Raw genomic sequence first — 26,665 nt, 5'->3', positions numbered from 1 at the left:
CAGTGGGTCAGAAGTTTACATACACTCAATCAGTATTTGGTAACATTACATTTAAATTGTTTAACCTGGGTCAAACGTTTCGGGTAGCCTTCAACAAGCTTCACACATTAAGTTGGGTGGATTTTGGCCCATTCCCCCTGACAGAGCTGGTGTAACTGAGTCAGGTTTGTAGGCTTCCTTGCTCGCACACACTTTTTTCAGTTCTGCCCACATATTTTCTATGGGGTTGAGGTCAGGACTTTGATGGCCACTCCAATACCTTGACTTTGTTGTCCTTAAGCCATTTTGCCACAACTTTGGAAGTATGCTTGGGGTCATTGTCCATTTGGAAGACTCATTTGCGACCAAGCTTTAACTTCCTGACTGATGTCCTGAGATGTTGCTTCAATATATCCACATCATTTTCCTGCTTCATGATGCCATCTATTTTGTGAAGTGCACCAGTCCCTCCTGCAGCAAAGCACCCCCACAACATGATGCTGCCACCCCTGTGCTTCACGGTTGGGATGGTGTTCTTCAGCTTGCAAGCCTCCCCTTTTTCCTCCAAACATAATGATGGTCATTATGGCCAAACAGTTCTATTTTTGTTTATCAGACCAGAGGACATTTCTCCAAAAAGTACGATCTTTGTCCCCATGTGCAGTTGCAAACCGTAGTCTGGCTTTTTAATGGCGGTTTTGGAGCAGTGGCTTCTTCCTTGCTGAGCGGCCTTTCAGGTTATGTCGATATAGGAGTCATTTTACTGTGGATATATATACTTTTGTACCCGTTTCCTCCAGCATCTTCACAAGGTCCTTTGCTGTTCTTCTGGGATTCATTTGCACTTTTCGCACCAAAGTAAGTTCATCTCCAGGAGACAGAACGCGCCTCCTTCCTGAGCGGTATGACGGCTGCGTGGTCCCATGGTGTTTATACTTGCATACTATTGTTTGTACAGATGAACGTGTTACCTACAGGTATTTGGAAATTGCTCCCAAGGATGAACCAGACGTGTGGAGGTCTACAACTTTGTTTCTACAACTTTTTTTCTGAGGTCTTGGCTGATTCTTTTGATTTTCCCATGATGTCAAGCAAAGAGGCACTGAGTTTGAAGGTAGGCCTTGAAATACATCCATAGGTACACCTCTAATTGACTAAAAGGATGTCAATTAGCCTATTAGATGCCATTCAATTAGGCTATTAGATGCCTTCTAATGCCATGACATCATTTTCTGGAATTTTCCAAGCTGTTTAAAGGCACAGTCAACTTAGTGTAGGTAAACTTCTGACCCACTGGAATTGTGATACAGTGAATTATAAGTGAAATAATCTGTCTGTAAACAATTGTTGGAAAAATGACTTGTGTCATACACAAAGTAGATGTCCTAACCGACTTGCCAAAACTATAGTTTGTTAACAAGAAATTTGTGGAGTGGTTGAAAAACAGGTTTTAATGACTCCAACCTAAGTGTATGTAAACTTCCGACTTCAACTGTGTATATATATATATATATTTCTTTTTTTGGGGGGGGTGTTTCATTAAAGAAAGACAAAAAGTCAAGTCCTCTCTCTCTCTGAAATGTATTGGCATGGGAAACATTGCCAAAGCAAGTGAAATACAAAAGTGAAATAAACAAAACATTTCACATTACACTCAAGTTTCCAAAATAATAAAGGCATTTCAAATGTCATATGTTTATATACAGTGCTGTGCAAATAGGTTAAAGTACAAGAGGGAAAATCTGTCTCTAATATGGTGAAAATATTTGGCAGGAGGTTAGGAAGTGCAGCTCAGTTTCCACCTCATTTTGTGGGCAGTGTGCACATAGCCTGTTCTCTCTTGAGAGCCAGGTCTGCCTACTTTCTCAAAAGCAAGGCTTTGCTCACTGAGCCTGTACATAGTCAAAGCTTCCTTAAGTTTGGGTCAGTCACAGTGGAAAGGTATTCTGCTCTGCTCTGCATGCATTATTTGGTGTTTTACGTTGTACACAGATTATATTTTTGCAGAATTCTGCATGCGGTGCAGTGTTTTTCCCATTTTGTGAATTCTTGGTTGGTGAGCGGACCCCAGACCTCACAATCATAAAGGGCAATGGGTTCTATAACTGATTCAAGTGTTTTTAGATAGATCCTAATTGGTATGTCGAATTGTATGTTCCTTTTGATGGCGTAGAAAGCCCTTCTTGCCTTGTCTCTCAGATCGTTCACGGCTTTGTGGAAGTTACACGTGGCTCTGACGTTGTTTTTGTTGTTTGTGTGTTTATGGATTTTACCAAAATTGAGTCAAAAGTTTTTTTGAAATCAACAAAGCCTGAGAAGACTTGCTACAAATACAACAGGTGTAGTAGACCTCACAGTGAAAATGCTGAATACAACAGGTGTAGTAGACCTCACAGTGAAAATGCTGAATACAACAGGTGTAGTAGACCTCACAGTGAAAATGCTGAATACAACAGGTGTAGTAGACCTCACAGTGAAAATGCTGAATACAACAGGTGTAGTAGACCTCACAGTGAAAATGCTGAATACAACAGGTGTAGTAGACCTCACAGTGAAAATGCTGAATACAACAGGTGTAGTAGACCTCACAGTGAAAATGCTGAATACAACAGGTGTAGTAGACCTCACAGTGAAAATGCTGAATACAACAGGTGTAGTAGACCTCACAGTGAAAATGCTGAATACAACAGGTGTAGTAGACCTCACAGTGAAAATGCTGAATACAACAGGTGTAGTAGACCTCACAGTGAAAATGCTGAATACAACAGGTGTAGACCTTACAGTGAAATGCTGAATACAACAGGTGTAGTAGACCTCACAGTGAAATGCTGAATACAACAGGTGTAGTAGACCTCACAGTGAAATGCTGAATACAACAGGTGTAGTAGACCTCACAGTGAAATGCTGAATACAACAGGTGTAGTAGACCTCACAGTGAAATGCTGAATACAACAGGTGTAGTAGACCTCACAGTGAAATGCTGAATACAACAGGTGTAGTAGACCTCACAGTGAAATGCTGAATACAACAGGTGTAGTAGACCTCACAGTGAAAATGCTGAATACAACAGGTGTAGTAGACCTCACAGTGAAATGCTGAATACAACAGGTGTAGTAGACCTCACAGTGAAATGCTGAATACAACAGGTGTAGTAGACCTCACAGTGAAATGCTGAATACAACAGGTGTAGTAGACCTCACAGTGAAAATGCTGAATACAACAGGTGTAGTAGACCTCACAGTGAAAATGCTGAATACAACAGGTGTAGTGACCTCACAGTGAAAATGCTGAATACAACAGGTGTAGTAGACCTCACAGTGAAAATGCTGAATACAACAGGTGTAGTAGACCTCACAGTGAAAATGCTGAATACAACAGGTGTAGTAGACCTCACAGTGAAAATGCTGAATACAACAGGTGTAGTAGACCTCACAGTGAAAATGCTGAATACAACAGGTGTAGTAGACCTCACAGTGAAAATGCTGAATACAACAGGTGTAGTAGACCTCACAGTGAAAATGCTGAATACAACAGGTGTAGACCTCACAGTGATATGCTTACTTACTAGCCCTTAACCAACAATGCAGTTTTAACAAAATACCTAAAAAGTAAGAGGTAAGAAAAACAAATAATTAAAGAGAAGCAGAAAAATAACAATAGCGGGGCTATATACAGGGGGTACCGGTACAGAGTCGATGTGGAGGCTATATACAGGGCGTACCGGTACAGAGTCAATGTGGAGGCTATATACAGGGGGTACCGGTACAGAGTCAATGTGGAGGCTATATACAGGGGGTACCGGTACAGAGTCAATGTGGAGGCTATATACAGGGGGTAACGGTACAGAGTCAATGTGGAGGCTATATACAGGGGGTAACGGTACAGAGTCAATGTGGAGGCTATATACAGGGGGTAACGGTACAGAGTCAATGTGGAGGCTATATACAGGGGGTAACGGTACAGAGTCAATGTGGAGGCTATATACAGGGGGTACCGGTACAGAGTCAATGGGGAGGCTATATACAGTACCGGTACAGAGTCAATGTGGAGGCTATATACAGGGGGTAACGGTACAGAGTCAATGTGCAGGGGCACCGGTTAGTCGAGGTAATTGACGTAATATGTACGTGTCGGTAGAGTTATTAAAGTGACTATGCATAGATAATAACAGAGTAGCAGCAGTGTAGAAGGGGGGGGTCAATGCAAAAAGTCTGGGTAGCCATTTGATTAGATGTTCAGGAGTCTTATGGCTTGGGGGTAGAAGCAGTTTAGAAGCCTCTTGGACCTAGACTTGGCGCTCCGGTACCACTTGCCATGCGGTAGCAGAGAGAACAGTCTATGACTAGGGTGCCTGGAGTCTAACAATTTTTAGGGCCTTCCTCTGACACTGCCTGGTATAGAGGTCCTGGATGGCAGGAAGTTTGACCCCAGTGATGTACTGGGCCGTTCGCACTACCCTCTGTAGTGCCTTGCGGTCGGAGGCCGAGCAATTGACATACCAGGCAGTGATGCAACCAGTCAGGGTGTTCTCGATGGTGCAGCTGAGGACACATGCCAAATCTTTTCAGTCTCCTGAGGGGGAAAAGGTTTTGTCACGCCCTTTCACGACTGTCTTGATGTGCTTGGACCATGTTAATTTGTTGGTGATTTGGAAACCAAGGAAATTGAAGCTCTCAAACTGCTCCGCTGCAGCCCCGTTGATGAGAATGGGGGAGTGCTTGGACCTCTTTTTCCTATAGTCCACAATCATCTCCTTTGTCTTGATCATGTTAAGGGAGAGGTTGTTGTCCTGACACCACACGGCCAAATTTAATGATGGTGTTGGAGTCGTGCCTGGCCATGCAGTCATGAGTGAACCAGGAGTACAGGAGGGGACTGAGCACGCACCCCTGAGGGGCCCCTGTGTTGAGGATCAGCATGGCGGATGTGTTGTTACCTACCCTTACCACCTGGGGGCAGCCCGTCAGGAAGTCCAGGAACCAGTTGTAGAGGGAGGTGTTTAGTCCCTGGGTCCTTACCTTATTGATGAGCTTCGAGGGCACTATGGTGTTGAACGCTGAACTGTAGTCAATGAATAGCATTCTCACATAGGTGTTCCTTTGGTCCAGGTGGGAAAGGGCAGTGTGGAGTGCAATAGAGATTGTATCATCTGTGGATCTGTTGAGGCGGTATGCAAATTGGAGTCGGTCTAGGGTTTCTGGGATAATGGTGTTGATATGCGCCACGACCAGCCTTTCAAAGCACTTCATGGCTTCAGACGTGAGTGCTACGGGTCGGTAGTCAGTTAGGCAAGTTACCTTAGTGTTGTTGGGCACAGGCACTATGGTGGTCTGCTTAAAACATGTTGGTATTACAGACTCGGACAGGGAGAGGTTGAAAATGTCAGTGAAGACACTTGCAAGTTGGTCAGCACATGCTTGCAGTACATGTCCTGGTAATCCATCTAGCCCTGCGGCCTTGTGAATGTTGACCTGCTTAAAGGTCTTACTCAAATCGTCTGATGAGAGCGTGATCACACAGTCTTCCAGAACAGCTGGTGCTCTCATGAATGTTTCAGTGTTATTTGCCTCGAAGCGAGCATAGATGTAGTTTAGCTCGTCTGGTAGGCTTGTGTCATAGTCTGTAGTCTGTAATGGTTTGCAAGCCCTGCCACATCCGACGAGCATTAGAGCCGGTGTAGTACAATTCGATCTTTGTCCTGTATTGAAGCTTTGCCTGTTTGATGGTTCATCGGAGGGCATAGCGGGATTTCTTATAAGCTTCCGGGTTGGAGTGCCACTCCTTGTCCTGTATTAACCTCACTAGGGGGTGTGGGATGCTAGCGTCCCACCTGGCCAACATCCAGTGAAATTGCAGAGCGCCATATTCAAAAACAGAAATACTCATTATAAAAATTCATGAAACTTACAAGTGTTATTCATTGGTTTAAAGATTAACTTCTTGTTAATCCAACCACGGTGTCAGAATTCAAAAAGGCTTTACGGCGAAAGCATACCATGCGATTATCTGAGAACAGCGCCCAGCAGACAAATCATTACAAACAGTAACAAGCCAAGTAGAGGAGTTACAAAAGTCAGAAATAGTGATAAAATCAATCACTTACCTTTGATGATCTTCATATGTTTGCACTCACAAGACTCCATGTTACACAATAAATGTTGGTTTTGTTCGATAATGTCCCTCTTTATGTCCAAAACCTCAGTTTTGTTGTTGCGTTTTGTTCAGCAATCCATTGGAACAAAGCGCGGTCACAACAGACAGACTAAAAATCAAAAAAGTACAATAAAAGTTCGTAGAAACATGTCAAACGATGTTTAAAATCAATCCTCGGGTTGTTTTTGTCATAAATAATCAATAATATTTCAACCGGACCAAAGCTTAATCAACAGAAAAGGTGAAACAAGAAAGGCGCGCTCCCGATCACGCGCTGAACTCATGTCTGGAAATTTCCACTGTCCACTCATTGAGAGTGCTGTATCTCCCTCATTTTTCAGAGTAAAAGCCTGAAACAATGCCTAAAGACTGGCCACATGTAGAATAAGCCATAGAGATCGTGAACTGGGTCCTAAGTCTTTGTATGGTGGATAGGCTTTCAATGGAAAAACAGCCTTTCAAAATAATAGTACTTCCTGGATGGATTTTCCTCAGGTTTTCACCTGCCATATCAGTTCTGTTATACTCACAGATATTTTTAACAGTTTTGGAAACTTTTGAGTGTTTTCTTTCCAAATCTACCAATTATATGCATATCCTAGCTTCTGGACCTGAGTAGCAGGCAGTTTACTTTGGGCACGCTTTTCATCCAAAATTCCGAATGCTGCCCCCTACCCTAGTGAAGTTAATGCTTTGCCTGTTTGATGGTTCGTCGGAGGGCATATCAGTTTTTCTTATAAGCTTCAGGGTTAGAGTCCTGCTCCTTGAAAGCAGCAGCTCTAGCCATTAGCTCAGTGTGGATGCTACCTGTAATCCATTGCTTCTGGTTGGGCCATGTACGTACGGTCACTGTGGGGACGACGTCATCAATGCACTTATTGATGAAGCCAATGACTGATGTGGTGTACTCCTCAATGCCATCGGATGAATCCCGGAACATGTTCCAGTCTGTGATAGCAAAACAGTCCTGTAGCTTAGCATCCGCTTCATCTGATCACTTTTTTATTGATCTAGTCACTGGTGCTTCCTGCTTCAATTTTTGCTTGTAAGTAGGAATCAGGAGGATAGAATTATGGTCAGATTTGCCAAATGGAGGATGATTTGTATGCGTCTCTGTGTGTGGAGTAAAGGTGGTCCAGAGTTATTTTTCCTCTGGTTGCACATTTAACATGCTGATAGAAATTTGGTAAAACAAATTTAAGTTTCCCTGCATTAAAGTCCCCGGCTACGAGGAGCGCTGCCTCGGTGAGTGTTTTGTTGCTTGCTTATGGCGGAATACATCTCATTCAATGCTGTCTTAGTGCCAGCCTCTGACTGTGGTGGTATGTAAACAGCTACGAATAGTACAGAGGAAAACTTTCTTGGTAGGTAATGTGGTTGACAGATTTTCATGAGATACTCTCCCTCTGGTGAGCAATAGCTCGAGACTTCCTTAGATATCGTGCACCAGCAGTTTTTTTACAAAAATACATAGTCCGCCACCCCTTGTCTTACCAGAGTCCACTGTTCTATCCTGCCGATACAGCGTATAACCAGCCAGCTGTATGTTGATAGTGTCGTCGTTCAGACACGACTCCGTGAAGCATAAGATGTTACAGTTTTTAATGTCCAGTTGGTAGTTTAATCTTCCGCGTAACTTGGCAATTTTATTCTCCAAGGACGTTTGCAGAATGGAGGGAAGTGGGGGTTTATTCAATCTCCTACAAATTCTCAGAAGGCAGCCCGCTCTTCGGCACCTCTTCCTCTGCCTCCACGGGGATCCGGGCCTCTTCCTGAGCAGTATAGCCTTCGTGTCGGGTTCGTCAGAGTCGTAAAAGAAATCCGTGGTGAGAAATCTCAGTCCTGATATCCAGAAGTTATTTTCAGTCATAAGAGACGGTAGCGGCAACATTATGTACAAAATAAGTAAAAAACAACGCAAATAAACTAACAAATAACACAATCGGCTGGGGGCACGTAAAACGTCTGCCTTCTTCTCTGGCGCCATCTTACATCTATCAGGTATCTGATCGTTATTAGCTACTGGTGTGTATAACTCTGCCTCTCTCTCTATCTGGTATCTCAGTGTTATTAGCTACTGGTGTGTATAACTCTCTATGAGGTATCTCAGTGTTATTAGCTACTGGTGTCTATATCTCTGTCTCTCTCTCTCTCTCTCTCTATGAGGTATCTCAGTGTTATTAGTTGCTGGTGTCTATATCTCTCTATGAGGTATCTCAGTGTTATTAGCTACTGGTGTCTATATCTCTGTCTCTCTCTCTCTCTCTCTCTATGAGGTATCTCAGTGTTATTAGTTGCTGGTGTCTATATCTCTCTATGAGGTATCTCAGTGTTATTAGCTACTGGTGTCTATATCTCTCTCTCTATGAGGTATCTCAGTGTTATTAGTTGCTGGTGTGTATAACTCTCTATGAGGTATCTCAGTGTTATTAGTTGCTGGTGTGTATAACTCTATGAGGTATCTCAGTGTTATTAGCTACTGGTGTCTATAACTCTCTATCAAGTATCTCAGTGTTATTAGTTGCTGGTGTCTATAACTCTCTCTCTCTCTCTATCAGGTTTCTCAGTGTTATTAGCTACTGGTGTCTATATCTCTGTCTCTCTCTCTCTCTATCAGGTATCTCATCGTTATTAGCTACTGGTGTCTATAACTCTGCCTTTCCTCCACACGATGTGAGTATGATTCCATCCCCATGATAACATGGTGTTAAGAAGTTAAGGTCATGGGGTTAGAGGTAACACTGTTCTGTCCTCAGGGGTCATTCACCAGGAAAGGAGGGCGGGATCAGAGGAACGACAGACAGGTGAGCTGATGTGATTGGTCAGCAGTGTCCTTTAGCATGTCTTATGATTCCAGAGAAACAGCGGTAACTAAATTGTGTGTGTGTGTGTGTGTGTGTGTGTGTGTGTGTGTGTGTGTGTGTGTGTGTGTGTGTTTCAGCTCCTATATGAGGAGTGGGCCAACTATGGAGTGATGTTCAAATACCAGCCATTGGACCTAATCAGGTATAACCTAAAGTGTGTCTGTCTGGACCCACTCAGATATAACCTAAAGTGTGTCTGTCTGGACCCACTCAGATATAACCTAAAGTGTGTCTGTCTGGACCCACTCAGGTATAACCTAAAGTGTGTCTGTTTGACCTGTAATAAGAAGTACTATATTGACTCTGACCTCTAACAGGAAGTATTTTGGGGAGGCGATTGGTCTGTACTTTGCCTGGATGGGAGTTTACACCCGGATGTTGGTCCCGCCCTCTCTACTGGGCCTCATAGTGTTCCTCTATGGTGTCCTCACTGTCAACACTAATGTGCCCAGGTACACATCCACACCACACACAGTCCTCATTCTCTCTCCCGTGCTTTCTGTACACCAATATGTCTCTCTTTACTTGACTGATTGTTGAATCCTGTCCTTAGTTACTCTTCATAACAATTTTCCAATAACTTCAGTTAGCATGATCAATACGTCAGTTACCATGATCAATACTTCAGTTACCATGATCAATACTTCAGTTAGCATGATCAATACTTCAGTTAGCATGATCAATACTTCAGTTAGCATGATCAATACTTCAGTTAGCATGATCAATACTTCAGTTAGCATGATCAATACTTCAGTTAGCATGATCAATACTTCAGTTACCATGATCAATACGTCAGTTACCATGATCAATACGTCAGTTAGCATGATCAATACTTCAGTTAGCATGATCAATACTTCAGTTAGCATGATCAATACTTCAGTTACCATGATCAATACGTCAGTTACCATGATCAATACGTCAGTTAGCATGATCAATACTTCAGTTAGCATGATCAATACTTCAGTTAGCATGATCAATACTTCAGTTAGCATGATCAATACTTCAGTTAGCATGATCAATACGCCAGTTACCATAATCAATACGCCAGTTACCATGATCAATACGCCAGTTACCATGATCAATACGCCAGTTACCATGATCAATACGCCAGTTACCATGATCAATACGTCAGTTAGCATGATCAATACTTCAGTTAGCATGATCAATACGCCAGTTACCATAATCAATACGCCAGTTACCATAATCAATACGCCAGTTACCATGATCAATACGCCAGTTACCATGATCAATACGCCAGTTACCATGATCAATACGCCAGTTACCATAATCAATACGCCAGTTACCATAATCAATACGCCAGTTACCATAATCAATACGCCAGTTACCATAATCAATACGCCAGTTACCATAATCAATACGCCAGTTACCATGATCAATACGCCAGTTACCATAATCAATACGCCAGTTACCATGATCAATACGCCAGTTACCATGATCAATACGCCAGTTACCATAATCAATACGCCAGTTACCATAATCAATACGCCAGTTACCATAATCAATACGCCAGTTACCATGATCAATACGCCAGTTACCATGATCAATACGCCAGTTACCATAATCAATACGCCAGTTACCATAATCAATACGCCAGTTACCATAATCAATACGCCAGTTACCATAATCAATACGCCAGTTACCATAATCAATACGCCAGTTACCATGATCATTACGCCAGTTACCATGATCATTACGCCAGTTACCATAATCAATATGCCAGTTACCATAATCAATATGCCAGTTACCATGATCAATATGCCAGTTACCATAATCAATACACCAGTTACCATAATCAATACGCCAGTTACCATGATCAATACACCAGTTACCATAATCAATATGCCAGTTACCATGATCATTATGTCAGTTACCATAATCAATATGCCAGTTACCATGATCAATACACCAGTTACCATAATCAATACGCCAGTTACCATGATCAATACGCCAGTTACCATAATCAATACGCCAGTTACCATAATCAATACACCAGTTACCATAATCAATATGCCAGTTACCATGATCATTATGTCAGTTACCATAATCAATATGCCAGTTACCATTATCAATATGCCAGTTACCATGATCAATATGCCAGTTACCATGATCAATACACCAGTTACCATAATCAATACGCCAGTTACCATGATCAGTATGCCAGTTACCATAATCAATATGCCAGTTACCATAATCAATACGCCAGTTACCATGATCAATACACCAGTTACCATGATCAGTCATTACTTCAGGCTGTGTTTATGGTTTGTTCTTGTGTGTTTCAGCCAGGAGATGTGTGATGACAGTCTGAACTTCACGATGTGTCCGCTGTGTGATGCTGTGTGTGACTACTGGAAGCTGAGTTCAGTCTGTTCGTTGACTCGAGCCTCTTACCTGTTTGACAACGGAGCTACCACCCTCTTCGCCATCTTCATGTCCCTCTGGGGTATCTATATATATATATAATTACTTTCCTGCCCATACCTATACCCTACTGCCCCTACCTACACCACTATTGCTCCTACCTACCCCCTACTGCCCCTACCTACCCCCCTAATGCCCCTACCTACCCCTACTTACCCACTAATGCCCCAATCAATTGACATGTTGAGTTCACCGAGCTGTCTGTTTGAGCTGCTGGCGCACAGCTCGGACACCCATGCATACCCCACAAGAAATGCCACAGTCCCCAAGTCCAGAACAGACTATGGGAGGCGCACAGTACTACATAGAGCCATGACTACATGGAACTCTATTCCACATCAGGTAACTGATGCAGCAGGAGAATCAGATTTTTAAAAACAGATACAAATGCACCTTATGGAACAGCGGGGACTGTGAAGCAACACAAACATAGGCACAGACACATGCACACACACACACACACACACGATAACATACTCACTATCCACACACATACACATGGATTTTGTACTGTAGACATGTAGTAGTGGTGGAGTAGGGGCCTGAGGGCACACAGTGTGTTGTGAAATCTGTGAATGTATTGTAATGTTTTTAAAATGGTATAAACTAGCTTCATTTTGCTGGATCCTCAGGAAGAGAAGCTGCTGCCTTGGCAGGAACTAGCGGGGATCCATAACAAATACAATACCTAAGTTCTACTGTCCCTACCGACCACATACTACATCTACCTAACCCCTACTGCCCATACCTACCCCTTACTGCTCTTACAATGCCCCCTATCTACCCCATACAGCCCCTACCTACCCCCTACTGCCACACCTAACCCCTACTATCCTTACCTACCCCATAGAGGAAGACGCAAAAAATTGTCAGACACCTGCCACAACAGTCAGTTCTCTCCGCTACCGCACGGCAAGCAGTACCGGAGCGCAAAGTCTAGGTCCAAAAGGCTCCTTAATAACAGCTTCTACACCCAAGCTATAAGACTGCTAAACAGTTAATCGAATGGCTACCCAGACTATTTACATTGACCCCCTTTTTTTTATGTTGCTGCTAATCTCTTATCTATGCATAGTCACTTTACACCTACTTACATGACCATTTTACCTCAATTACCTCGACTTACCTGTACCCCCTCACATTGACTCTGTACCGGTACCCCCTGTATATAGCCTCCACATTGACTTGATACCGGTACCCCCTGTATATAGCCTCCACATTGACTCTGTACCGGTACCCCCTGTATATAGCCTCCACATTGACTCTGTACCGGTACCCCCTGTATATAGCCTCCACATTGACTCTGTACCGGTACCCCCTGTATATAGCCTCCACATTGACTCTGTACCGGTACCCCCCTGTATATAGCCTCCACACTGACTCTGTACCGGTACCCCCTGTATATAGCCTCCACATTGACTCTGTACCGGTACCCCCTGTATATAGCCTCCACATTAACTCTGTACCGGTACACCCTGTATATAGCCTCCACACTGACTCTGTACCGGTACACCCTGTATATAGCCTCCACATTGACTCTGTACCGGTACCCCCCTGTATATAGCCTCCACACTGACTCTGTACCGGTACCCCCTGTATATAGCCTCCACATTGACTCTGTACCGTAACACCCTGTATATAGCCTCCACATAGACTCGGTACCGTAATACCCTGTGTAAATAGCCTTGTTATTTTATTGTTACTCTAAGATTTTTTTGCTTTAGTTCATTAAGTAAATATTTTCTTAACTTTCTTATTTTCTTTAAACCGCATTGTTGGTTAAGGGCTTGTAAGTAAGCATTTCACTGTAAGGTCTACACCTGTTCTATTCGGCGATATATGAGAACTAAAATTTGATCTGATTTGATCTACCCCCTACTGCCCCTAACTACACCACACTGCCTGTAACTATGCCCTACTACAACGACCTACAACTCTACTTTCCTTACCTAACCCCTACTGCTGCTAACTAACCCCTAATGATCCTCAATACCCCCTACTAACCCTAACTGCCACATACAACACCTAACTAACCCCTACTACAACTACCTACAACATTACTGTCCTTAACTAACCCCTACTGCTGCTACCTAACCCCTGATAATCCTACCTACCCCCTACGGCCCCTAACGACCCCCTACGGCCCCTAACTACCCCCTACGGCCCCTAACGCCCCCTCACGGCCCCGACGCCCCCCAACGGCCCCCCTACGGCCCCTAACTACCCCCCCACGGCCCCTAACGACCCCCTCACGGCCCCTAACGACCCCCACGGCCCTCTAACTACCCCCCACGGCCCCTACCCACGGCCCCTAACGACCCCCCACGGCCCCTACCCACGGCCCCTACCTACGGCCCCTAACGACCCCTCACGTCCCCTAACGACCCCCTCACGGCCCCTAAAGACCCCCACGCCCCTCTAACTACCCCCCTAACTACCCCCACGTTTCTTAACGACCCCCTACGGCCCCTAACGACCCCCTACGGCCCCTAACGACCCCCTACGGCCCCTACTGTCCCTAACCTTCCCCTACTGTCCTTAACCTTCCCCTAATGCCCCTAACTACACCCTAATGCCCCTAACTACACCCTAATGCCCCTAACAACCCCATATTACAACTACCTACAACCCTACTGTCCTTACCTAACCCTTACTGCTGAAACCTACCCCCTACTGCCCTAACTACCCCTACTGCTCTTAACTACCCCCTATTGCCCTTAACTGCCCCCTAAAGCCCATAACTGCCCACTACTGCCCCCTAACTACCCCCTACTGCCCCTAACTACCTACAACCCTACTGTCCTTATCCTAACCCCTAATTGACCTAACTACACCCAGCTGCCCTTAACCTGTCTGGGCAAACGTCCCACCCTAGTCAACAGCCAGTGGAATCGCGTCGCACGAAATACAAATACCTCATAAATGCTATAACTTCAATTTCTCAAACATATGACTATTTTACACCATTTTATAGATACACCTCTCCTGAATCGATCCACGTTGTCCGATTTCAAAAAGGCTTTACAGCAAAAGCAAAACATTAGATTATGTTAGGAGAGTACCCTGCCAAAAAAAAATCACACTGCCATTTTCAAAGCAACTAGATGCATCACAAATACCCAAAACACAGCTAAATGCAGCACTAACCTTTGACAATCTTCACCAGATGACACTCCTAGGACATCATGTTACACAATACATGCATTTTTTGTTCGATAAAGTTCATATTTATATATAAAAAAAGCATTTTACATCGGCACGTGACGTTCAGAAAATATTTTCCCTCAAATGCCTCCGGTGGATCAGCGCTACAATTTACAAAATTACTATTCGAAAACATTGGTAAAATATAATATTGTCATTCAAAGAATTATAGATTAACATCTCGTGAATACAACCGCATTGACAGATTTAAAAATAACTTTACTGGGAAATCACACTTTGCAATTTGTAAGTCGCTCTGGATAAGAGCGTCTGCTAAATTACTTAAATGTAATGTAAATGTGCAATAAACGACGTGGTATGCTCAGAACAATAGGCTAGGCGATACATGTTAGCGCCATCTTGGAACCATCTAAAATACTATCGTAAATATTCCCTTACCTTTGATTATCTTCATCAGAAGGCACTTCCAGGACTCCCAGGTCCACAACAAATGTAGTTTTGTTCGAAAAAGTTAATAATTTATGTCCCAATAGTTCCTTCTTGTTAGCGCCTTCCCGGAGGCTACTCATAATGTACTGAAGCGCGAGGACACTTGTCGCCACGAATGTGCAAAAAATATATATTTACATTCGTTCAAACATGTCAAACGTTGTATAACATAAATCTTTAGGGCCTTTTTCAACCAAAGCTTCAATAATATTCAAGGCGGACGATTGCATTGTCTTACTAAATGTTTCGGAACAAAAGGTTTCCCATGGGCGCCCGCGTCATAGTAGTAATAGCCCTCCCCCTGTGACCAACTTCCCAATCCTCTCTTTGGGTCAGTTTCTACCATAAAAGACTCAAACCACTTTGTAAAGACTGTCGACATCTACTGGAAGCCTTAGGACGTGCTAAATGATTAATAAGTCCCTGTGTGTTTCAATGGCAAAGGTTTGAAGTGATTCCACACATCAGATTTCCATTTCCTGTTAGGATTTGTCTCAGGGTTTTGACTGCCATATGAGTTCTGTTATACTCACAGACACCATTCAAACAGTTTTAGAAACTTTAGAGTGTTTTCTATCCAAATCTACTAATTATATGCATATTCTAGTTACTGGGCAGGAGTAGTAACCAGATTAACCTCTTACATCTAGACGTTCCGCTAGCGGAACACCTGCTCCAATTTCCAATGATAGGCGTGGCGCGAATTACAAATTCCTCAAAAATACAAAAACTTCAATTTTTCAAACATATGACTATTTCACAGCATTTTAAAGACAAGACTCTCCTTTATCTAACCACACTGTCCGATTTCAAAAAGGCTTTACAGCGAAAGCAAAACATTAGATTATGTCAGCAGAGTACCAAGCCAGAAATAATCAGACACCCATTTTTCAAGCTAGCATATAATGTCACAAAAACCCAGAAGACAGCTAAATGCAGCACTAACCTTTGATGATCTTCATCAGATGACACACCTAGGACATTATGTTATACAATACATGCATGTTTTGTTCAATCAAGTTCATATTTATATCAAAAAACAGCTTTTTACATTAGCATGTGACGTTCAGAACTAGCATACCCCCCGCAAACTTCCGGAGGAATTTGCTAACATTTTACTAAATTACTCACGATAAACGTTCACAAAAAGCATAACAATTATTTTAAGAATTATAGATACAGAACTCCTCTATGCACTCGATATGTCCGATTTTAAAATAGCTTTTTGGTGAAAGCACATTTTGCAATATTCTAAGTACATAGCCCAGGCATCACGGGCTAGCTATTTAGACACCCGGCAAGTTTAGCCTTCACCAAAATCAGATTTACTATTATAAAAGTTTGATTACCTTTTGTTGTCTTCGTCAGAATGCACTCCCAGGACTGCTACTTCAATAACAAATGTTGGTTTGGTCCAAAATAATCCATCGTTATATCCAAATTGCGGCGTTTTGTTCGTGCATTCCAGACACTATCCGAAATGGTAAAGAAGGGTCGTGCGCATGGCGCAATTCGTGACAAAAAAAATCTAAATATTCCATTACCGTACTTCGAAGCATGTCAACCGCTGTTTAAAATCAATTTTTATGCCATTTTTCTCGTAGAAAAGCGATAATATTCCGACCGGGAATCTCCTTTTCGGCAAACAGAGGAAAAAAAAAATCACAAAGACGGAGGCGGCCAGGTCACGCGCCTAAGCCCACAGTCCCTTGATCGGCCACTTGAGAAAGGCGATAATGTGTTTCAGCCTGGGGCTGGGATGACGACATTCAGATTTTTCCCAGGCTCTGAGCGCCCATGGACGACGTAGGAAGTGTCACGTTAGAGCAGAGATCCTTAGTAAAAGATAGAGATGGCAAAGAAGTTCCAGAAATGGTCAGACAGGCCACTTCCTGTAAAGGAATCTCTCAGGTTTTGACCTGCCATTTGAGTTCTGTTATACTCACAGACACCATTCAAACAGTTTTAGATAACTTTAGGGTGTTTTCTATCCATATATAATAAGTATATGCATATTCTAGTTACTGGGTAGGATTAGTAACCAGATTAAATCGGGTACGTTTTTTATCCAGCCGTGAAAATACTGCCCCCTAGCCATAACAGGTTAAATCGGGTATGTTTTTTATCCGGCCGTGCAAATACTGCTCCCTATCCCCAACAGGTTTTAACTACCCCCTAACTGTCCTTAACCTTCCCCTACCGCCCCTAACTACCCCCCCTCCTTATCTAACCCCTAATGCTTCTACCAAACCCCTACTACAACTACCTACAACCCTACTGCACTTACCTAACCCCCTAATGCTGCTACCTAACCCCTAATGATCCCAACTACCCCATACCACCCCTAACTACCCCATACCGCCCCTAACTACCCCATACCGCCCCTAACTACCCCATACCGCCCCTAACTACCCCATACCGCCCCTAACTACCCCATACCGCCCCTAACTACCCCATACTACCTCTAACTACCGCCTACTGCCCATAACTACCCCATACCGCCCCTAACTACAACTACCTACCCCCTACTAGCCCTACCTACCCCATACTATCCTTACCTACCCCATACAGGCCCCAACTACCCCATAATGGCCTTAACCACCCCCTTCTACTACTACCTACCCCCTTCTGCCCCTACCTACCCCCTAATGACCCTACCTACCCCTAACTGACCCCTAACTGCCCCTAACTACCCCCTACTTCCCCTAACTGCCCCTTACTGCCACTACCTAACCCCTACTACAACTACCTACAACTCTACAGTCCTTACCTAACCCCTACCGCTGAAACCTAACCCTTAATAACCCTACCTACCCCTACCTGACACCCTACTGCCCCTAACTGACCCCATATTCCCCCTAACTACCGCTACCTACCCACTACTGCCCCAAACTATCCCATGCTGCCCTTGACTACCCCCTACTACAACTACCTAAACCCTAATGACCCTAACTACCCCAAAATGCTCATAACTACACCCTACTGGCCCTAACTACCCCATAATGTCCCTAACTACCCCCCACTACAACTACCAAACCCCTAAGGACCCTAACTACCCATAACTACCCCTTACTGCCCCTAACTACAACTACCTACTGCCCCTAATGACCCTTACTGCCCCTAACTATTCCATACTTCCCTAACTACCCCCTACCACAACTACCTAACCACTATTGCCCCTAACTACCCCATACTGCCCCTAACTACCCATTACTTCCCCTAAAATTTCCCGAAAATGATGTCATGGCTTTAGAAGCTTCTGATAGGCTAATTGACATAATTTGAGTCAATTGGAGGTGTACCTGTGGATGTATTTCAAGGCCTACCTTCAAATTCAGTGCCTCTTTGCATGACAACATGGCAAAATTTAAGTAAATCAGCCAAGACCTCAGAAAAAACACTGATAGATCTCCAAAAGTCTGGTTCATCCTTGGGGAGCAATTTCCAAATGCCTGAAGGTACCACGTTCATCTGTACAAACAATAGTACGCAAGTATAAACACCATGGGACCACGCAGCCGTCATACCGCTCAGGAAGGAGACGCGTTCTGTCTCCTAGAGATGAACGTACTTTGGTGTGAAAAGTGCAAATCAATCCAAGAACAACAGCAATGGACCTTGTGAAGATGCCGGAGGAAACAGGTACAAAATATCTATATCCACAGTAAAACAAGTCCTATATCGACATAATCTGAAAGGCCGCTCAGCAAGGAAGAAGCCACTGCTCCAAAACCGCCATAAAAAAGCCAGACTACGGTTTGCAACTGCACATGGGGACAAAGATCGTACTTTTTGGTGAAATGTCCTCTGGTCTGATGAAACAAAAAATAGAACTGTTTGGCCATAATGACCATCGTTATGTTTGGAGGAAAAAGGGGGAGGCTTGCAAGCTGAAGAACACCATCCCAACCGTGAAGCACAGGGGTGGCAGCATCATGTTGTGGGGGTGCTTTGCTGCAGGAGGGACTGGTGCACCTGACAAAATAGATGGCATCAGGAGGCAGGAAAATTATGTGGCTATATTGAAGCAGCATCTCAAGACATCAGTCAGGAAGTTAAAGCTTGGTCGCGAATGTGTCTTCAAAATGAACAATGACCCCAAGCATACTTCCAAAGATGTGGCAAAATGGCATAAGGACAACTAAGTCAAGGTATTGGAGTGGCCATCACAAAGCCTTGACCTCAATCCCATAGAAAATTTGTGGGCAGAACTGAAAAAGCGTGTGCAAGCAAGGAGGTCTACAAACCTGACTCAGTTACACCAGCTCTGTCAGGAGGAATGGGCCAAAATTCACCCAACTTATTGTGGGAAGCTTGTGGAAGGCAACCCGAAACGTTTGACCCAAGTTAAACAATTTAAAGGCAATGCTACCAAATACTAATTGAGTGTATGTAAACTTCTGACCCATTGGAAATGTGATGAAAGAAATAAAAACTGAAATAAATCACTCTCTCTACTATTATTCTGACATTTCACATTCCTAAAATAAAGTGGTGATCCTAACTGACCTAAGACAGGACATTGTTACTAGGATTAAATGTCAGGAATTGTGAAAAACAGAGTTTAAATGTATTTGGCTAAGGTGTATGTAAACTTCTGACTTCAACTGTATAATAATACTGCCCCTATCTGCCCCTAACTATCCTCCGTACTTCCCCTAACTACCTTCTACTGCTTCTACCTGTCCCCTACTTCCCCTACCTACCCACTACTGCTCCTACCTTTCCCCTACCTCCACTGCCTGCCCCCTTATTTCCCCTACCTACCCCTTACTTCCCCTGCCTATCCCCTTACTTCCCCTACCTATCCCTTAGTGACCCTACCTATCCCCTAGTGACCCTACCTACCCCCTAGTGACCCTACCTACCCCCTAGTGACCCTACCTACCCCCTAGTGACCCTACCTACCCCTTAGTGACCCTACCTACCCCCTACTGACCCTACCTTCCGCCTACTGACCTTATCTACCCCTTAGTGACCCTAGCTACCCCCTACTGACCCTAGCTACCCCCTACTGACCCTACCTACCTTGTACTACCCCTACTTACCACCTTAGTGCCTATACATACCCCCTACTGCCTCTACCTGTCCCCTACTGCCCCTAACTACCCACTACTGCCCCTAACTACCCTTGTACTGCCCCTACCTACCCCTACTGACCTTACCTGTCCCATACTGCCCCTACCTACCTTGTACTACCCCTACTGCCCCTATTTACCACCTTACTGCCTATACATACCCCCTACTGCCTCTACCTGTCCTCTACTGCCCCTAACTACCCACTACTGCCCCTAACTACCCTTGTACTGCCCCTACCTACCCCTACTGACCTTACCTGTCCCATACTGCCCCTACCTACTTTCTACCGCAACTACCTATCCCCCTACTGCTCCTACCTACCCCTGTACTGCCTCTACCTAGCACCCTTACTGCCCCTACTTACCCCCTAATGCCCCTACCTATCCCCCTACTTCCCCTGTCTACCCGCTACTGCCCCTACTTAACCCACTACTGCCTCTACTTACTAGCAACAAATTAAGCTACCTAGCTTTTAGGGGCTTTGGCCACAGAGTTCTGATACATTTCAGGTCCTTTTAACGTTTTTGTGTGTGTGTGGTGTGTGGTGTGTGTGTGTTTAGCTGCTTTTTTTCTGGAGCACTGGAAGAGGAGGCAGATGTGTCTGAAACATGCCTGGGATCTGACCAGTCTGGAGGACGAGGAGGTAGGACCAGACACACCGATTTAAACGGCATGTTAGCATTACTAGAGTCATGACCTGCTGCTCTATGATGTCAAGAGGTGAATGATACCAGCTCATCGTCTTCGCAGATTATCCTCTTAAAACACACCACACCACACCACCCACACCACCCACACCACAACACTCACACACCACTCACACACACCACACCACTCACACACCACACCACCCCACACCACACCACCACACCACACACACACAAACACCCCACACTGTCATCACTCAGGCAGCATGCCTATAATCAAATCAAATTGTATTTGTCACATGCACCGAATACAAAATCGGTGTAGCCCTTACCGTGAAATGTTTACTTACAAGCCCTAAGCGACAATGCAGTTAAAAGAAAACATTTGCTAAATAAACTAAATAAAAAAATAACTCAATCTCAGGTAGGAGTTTTCTTGTAAAAGCAGTGAGCTAGATGGATAAACATCTTTTTCAGGGTCTGTTAAAGCAGCGAGCTGGATAAAGAGATGTTTCAGGATCTGTTAAAGCAGCAAGCTGGATAAAGAGCTGCTTCAGGGTCTGTTAAAGCAGCAAGCTGGATAAAGAGCTGCTTCAGGGTCTGTTAAAGCAGCAAGCTGGATAAAGAGCTGCTTCAGGGTCTGTTAAAGCACCGAGCTGGATAAAGAGATGTTTCAGGGTGTGTTAAAACAGCGAGCTGGATAAAGAGATGTTTCAGGGTGTGTTAAAACAGCGAGCTGGATAAAGAGATGTTTCAGGCTTTGTTAAACCAGTGAGCTGGCTGGATAAATAAATATGTCAGGGTTTGTTAAAGCAGTGAATTGGATAAAGAGATGTTTCAGGGTCTGTTAAAGCAGCGAGCTGGATAAAGAGATGTTTCAGGGTGTGTTAAAACAGCGAGCTGGATAAAGAGATGTTTCAGGCTTTGTTAAACCAGTGAGCTGGCTGGATAAATAAATATTTCAGGGTTTGTTAAAGCAGTGAATTGGATAAAGAGATGCTTCTGGATCTGTTAAAGCAGTGAGCTAGCTGGATGAAGAGCTGCTTTTGGATCTGTAAAAGCAGTGAGCTAGCTGGATAAATATCTGTTTCAGAGTCTGGTGAATTAGTGAGCTAGCTGGATAAAAAGCTGCTTCTAGGTCTGTTAAAGAAGCTAGCTGGATTAAGAGCTGCTTCAGGTTCGATGAAAGCAGTGAGCTAGCTCGGTAAAAAACTGTTTTAGGGTATTTTAAAGCAGTGGCCTGGCTAAATAGAGCTTTTTCAGGGTCTGTTAAATCTGTGAGCTAGCTGGAAAAAGAGCTGCTTCAAGGTCTGTTAAAACCTCTATGGGCTAGGTGGGACGCTAGCGTGCCACCCGTGGTGCACTCCATCAACAGCAGGTGCATTTCAAGAGCTGCAAATTTGAATCCAAATAAATGTCAAAATTCAAATTTTTCAAACATACAACTATTTTACACCCTTTGAAAGATAAACATCTCCTTAATCTAACCACGTTTTACGATTTCAAAAAGGTTTTACGGCGAAAGCATAAATTTAGAGTATGTTAGGACAGTACATTTACAAGAGTTGTGTGTAATGTTTTGTCATTTTCAAAGACAGGGTCACCAAAACCATAAAACCAGCTAAAATGATGCACTAACCTTTTACAATCTCCATCAGATGACACTCCTAGGACATTATGTTAGACAATGCATGCATTTTTAGTTCTATCAAGTTCATATTTATATCCAAAAACAGCGTTTTACTATGGCATTGATGTTGAGGAAATCGTTTCCCTCCAATAACCGGCAGTCAATTCAACACCACAAATTAAATAATTAAAATTAGAAAACATTGGTAAAATATTATATTGTCATTTAAAGAATTATAGATTTACATCTCTTGAACGCAATCAACTTGCCAGATTTAAAAATAACCTTACTGGGAAATCACACTTTGCAATAATCTGAGCACTGCGCCCAGAAAAATACGCGTTGCGATACAGACTAGACGTCATGTTGGGGAGATCTAAAATCGAAAATACTATGTAAATAATCCATTACCTTTGATTCTCTTCATCAGATGTCACTTCCAGGTATCACAGGTCCATAACGAATGTAGTTTTGTTCAAAAAAGCTCATCATTTATGTCCAAAAATCTCCGTCTTGTTAGCACACGATCCTAGCCAGCCGGACTTCTCGTCATGAACGAGGGGAAAAAATATATTTACGTTCGTTCAAACATGTCAAACGTTGTATAGCATAAATCATTAGGGCCTTTTTTAACCAGAACATGAATAATATTCAAGGTGGACGAATGCATACTCTTTTATAACGTATTGGAACGAGGGTACCCAACATGAACTCGCGCGCCAGGTGTCTAATGGGCCATCATCGTTCCATGGCTCTTGTTCGGTCAGATTTCCCTCCAGAAGACTCAAAACACTTTGTAAAGGCTGGTGACATCTAGTGGAAGCAATAGGAAGTGCCAAAATATTCCTCAGCCCCTGTGTTTTTCAATGGGATAGGTTTAAAGGTAATACAACACATCAGGTATCCACTTCCTGTCAGAAAATGTCTCAGGGTTTTGCCTGCCAAATGAGTTCTGTTATACTCACAGACACCATTCAAACAGTTTTAGAAAATTTAGGGTGTTTTCTATCCATATGTAATAAGTATATGCATATTCTAGTTACTGGGTAGGAGTGGTAACCAGATTAAATCGGGTATGTTTTTTTATCCAGCCGTGTCAATACTGCCCCCTAGCCCTAACAGGTTTTAATTAAAGCAGTGAGCTGAATAAAGAGTTGTTTGAGGTTCTGTTAAAATAGTAAGCTGGCTGGATAAAGAGCAGCTTTAGGGTCTGTTAAACCAGTGAGCTGGATGGATAAAGAGCTGCTTCAGGGTCTGTTATAGCAGTGAGCTGTCTGGATAAAGAGCTGCTTCAGGGTCTGTTAAAGCTGTGAGCTGTCTGGATAAAGAGCTGCTTCAGGGTTTGTTATAGCTGTGAGCTGTCTGGATAAAGAGCTGCTTCAGGGTTTGTTATAGCAGTGAGCTGTCTGGATAAAGAGCTGCTTCAGGGTTTGTTATAGCAGTGAGCTGTCTGGATAAAGTGCTGCTTCAGGGTCTTTTAAAGCTGTGAGCTGTCTGGATAAAGAGCTGCTTCAGGGTTTGTTATAGCAGTGAGCTGTCTGGATAAAGAGCTGCTTCAGGGTTTGTTATAGCAGTGAGCTGTCTGGATAAAGTGCTGCTTCAGGGTCTTTTAAAGCTGTGAGCTGTCTGGATAAAGAGCTGCTTCAGGGTTTGTTAAAGCTGTGAGCTGGATAAAGAGCTGCTTCAGTGCCTGTTAAAGCAGTGAGATGGATAAAGAGCTGCTTTAGGGTCTGTTAAAGCAGTGAGATGGATAAGGAGCTGCTTCAGTGCCTGTTAAAGCAGTGAGATGGATAAAGAGCTGCTTCTGGGCCTGTTAAAGCAGTGAGATGGATAAAGAGCTGCTTCTGGGCCTGTTAAAGCAGTGAGATGGATAAAGAGCTGCTTCTGGGCCTGTTAAAGCAGTGAGATGGATAAGGAGCTGCTTCAGTGCCTGTTAAAGCAGTGAGATGGATAAAGAGCTGCTTTAGGGTCTGTTAAAGCAGTGAGATGGATAAGGAGCTGCTTCAGTGCCTGTTAAAGCAGTGAGATGGATAAAGAGCTGCTTCTGGGCCTGTTAAAGCAGTGAGATGGATAAGGAGCTGCTTCAGTGCCTGTTAAAGCAGTGAGATGGATAAAGAGCTGCTTTAGGGCCTGTTAAAGCAGTGAGATGATAAAGAGCTGCTTTAGGGCCTGTTAAAGCAGTGAGCTAGCTGGATGAAGAGCTGCTTCTGGATCTGTTAATGCAGTTAGCTAGCTGGAGAAAGAGCTGCTTCTGTATTTGTTATTTTATTGGAATCCCCATTAGCTGTTACAAAAGCAACCTCTGCTCTTCCTGTGGTCCACACCATGGAATAATTGCTCTATATTATACTGCACACTTTCTTGAATTTGGCCTGGATTTGGGGACTGTGAAGAGACCCCTGGTGGCATATTTGGTGTGGTAAGTGTGTGTAAGTTGACTATGCAAACAATTTGGAATTTTTAACACATTAATGAGTCTTGTAAAAAGAAGAAGAGAGACTGGAATGCATTGTATTTATATTAACCCTCTGATTACAATGAAGATCAAGATGTGCCACTCTGTTCTGGGGCAGCAGCTGCTTAACTAGGTCTTTCCTTGCAGCACTTGACCACATATCTGGACAATAATCAAGATAAGATAAAACTAGAGCCTGCAGGATTTGCTTTTTGGAGTGTGGTGTCAAAAAAAGCAGCAGATCTCTTTATTATGGACAAACCTTTCCCCATCTTTACAACCATTGAATCTGTATGCTTTGACATGACATTTTACAAATGAAGTTAACACCAATTAGTTTAGTTTCCTCAACTTCTTCAACAGCCACACCATTCATTACCAGATTCAGTTGAGGTCTAGAGCTTAGGGAATGAATTGTACCAAATACAATGCTCTTGGGTTTTAGAGATGTTCAGAAGCAGTTTATTACTGGCCACGCTGTTTTTAAGCGCTTCAGGGTCTATTTAAGCAGTGTGCTATCTGCTCCTCGGCATGCACATCACCGACAACCTGAAATGGTCCAGCACCCCTTCAACCTCAGGAGCCTGAAGGAATTTGGCTTGGCCCTTAAGACCCTCACAAACTTCTACAGATGCACCATTGAGAGCATCCTGTCGGGCTGTATCACTGCCTGGTATGGCAATTACACTGTCCGCAATTGCAGGGCTCTCCAGAGAGTGCTGCAGTCAGCCCAACGCTTTACACCAGGGTCAAGAAGATCATCAAGGACCTCAGCCACCCGTGAACGGCCTGTTCACCGCACTACCATCTAGAAGGCAGAGACAGTACAGTTGCTGTTTTTCAGTCTCTCGGTCTGATGCTTCTATCTCCAGGCGATCAGACTGTTATAGTCAGCACCCTGCCATGAACTTAGTCATAATTTTTTATTTATTTCACCTTTATTTAACCAGGTAGGTTAGTTGAGAACAACTTCTCATTTACAACTGCGACCTGGCCAAGATAAAGCAAAGCAGTGCGACAACATACAACAACATAGAGTTACACATGGAGTAAAGAAGCGTACAGTCAATAACACAATAGAAAAAAAGAAAGTCTATATACAGTGTGTGCAAATAGCATGAGGAGGTAAGGCCATAAATAGGCCATAGTAGCGAAGTAATTACAATTTAGCAAGTTAACACTGGAGTGATGTGAAATTGTTGCTATTCAGCTACCACCCAGCATTCTACCCTGCACCTTGAGACCCTGCCCTATGTATATAGTAACACTGGTCCCTTCAATGTTTACACCCTGTTCTACCCACTTCATATGCATACTAAATAAAAATATAAACGCAACATGTAAAGTGTTGGTCCAATGTGTCATGAGCGGAAATAAAATATCACAGAAATGTTCCATACGCACAAAAAGCTAATTTCTCTCAAATTTTGTGCACAAATTTGTTTACATCCCTGTTAAATAGTATTTCTCCTTTGCCAATATAATCCATCCACCTGACAGGTGGGGCATATCAAGAAGCTGATTTAACAGCATGGATATTATGACGGCGCCGGAAGAGATGGCCGCCGTTTTACGGCCTCCTAACCAATAGTGCTACTGTGTGTGTTTTTACACGTTATTGGAAACTTATTTTGTAAAGAAGGTTTCTGCCACCGTATCTTATGATGAAAAGAGCTTCTGGATATCAGGACGGTGGTTACTCACCTCGTACTGGACGAAGACTTTTTCTTTAACGAGTCAGATGCGAAGGATTTACTTCAGA

General features: G+C 43.5%; 1 protein-coding gene across 1 annotated transcript in view; it reads left to right on the top strand.

Annotated features, from left to right (window-relative positions):
* The window catches only part of LOC106584860 (anoctamin-1), a 245,226-nt gene that overhangs the window by 152,412 nt on the left and 66,149 nt on the right, over positions 1-26,665 (top strand). Inside the window, exons 8-13 of the mRNA XM_045706374.1 lie at positions 8,750-8,805; positions 8,889-8,936; positions 9,074-9,138; positions 9,314-9,448; positions 11,300-11,460; positions 20,732-20,814. Of these exons, the coding sequence (XP_045562330.1) occupies positions 8,750-8,805; positions 8,889-8,936; positions 9,074-9,138; positions 9,314-9,448; positions 11,300-11,460; positions 20,732-20,814 (548 nt within the window). The remainder of the gene's footprint in view (positions 1-8,749; positions 8,806-8,888; positions 8,937-9,073; positions 9,139-9,313; positions 9,449-11,299; positions 11,461-20,731; positions 20,815-26,665) is intronic.

This window comes from Salmo salar, chromosome ssa23 (assembly GCF_905237065.1).
Source record: "Salmo salar chromosome ssa23, Ssal_v3.1, whole genome shotgun sequence".
Taxonomy (NCBI): domain Eukaryota; kingdom Metazoa; phylum Chordata; class Actinopteri; order Salmoniformes; family Salmonidae; genus Salmo; species Salmo salar.
Note: the sequence above shows the minus strand (reverse complement) of the source record. Positions and strands in the feature narration are given on the sequence as shown.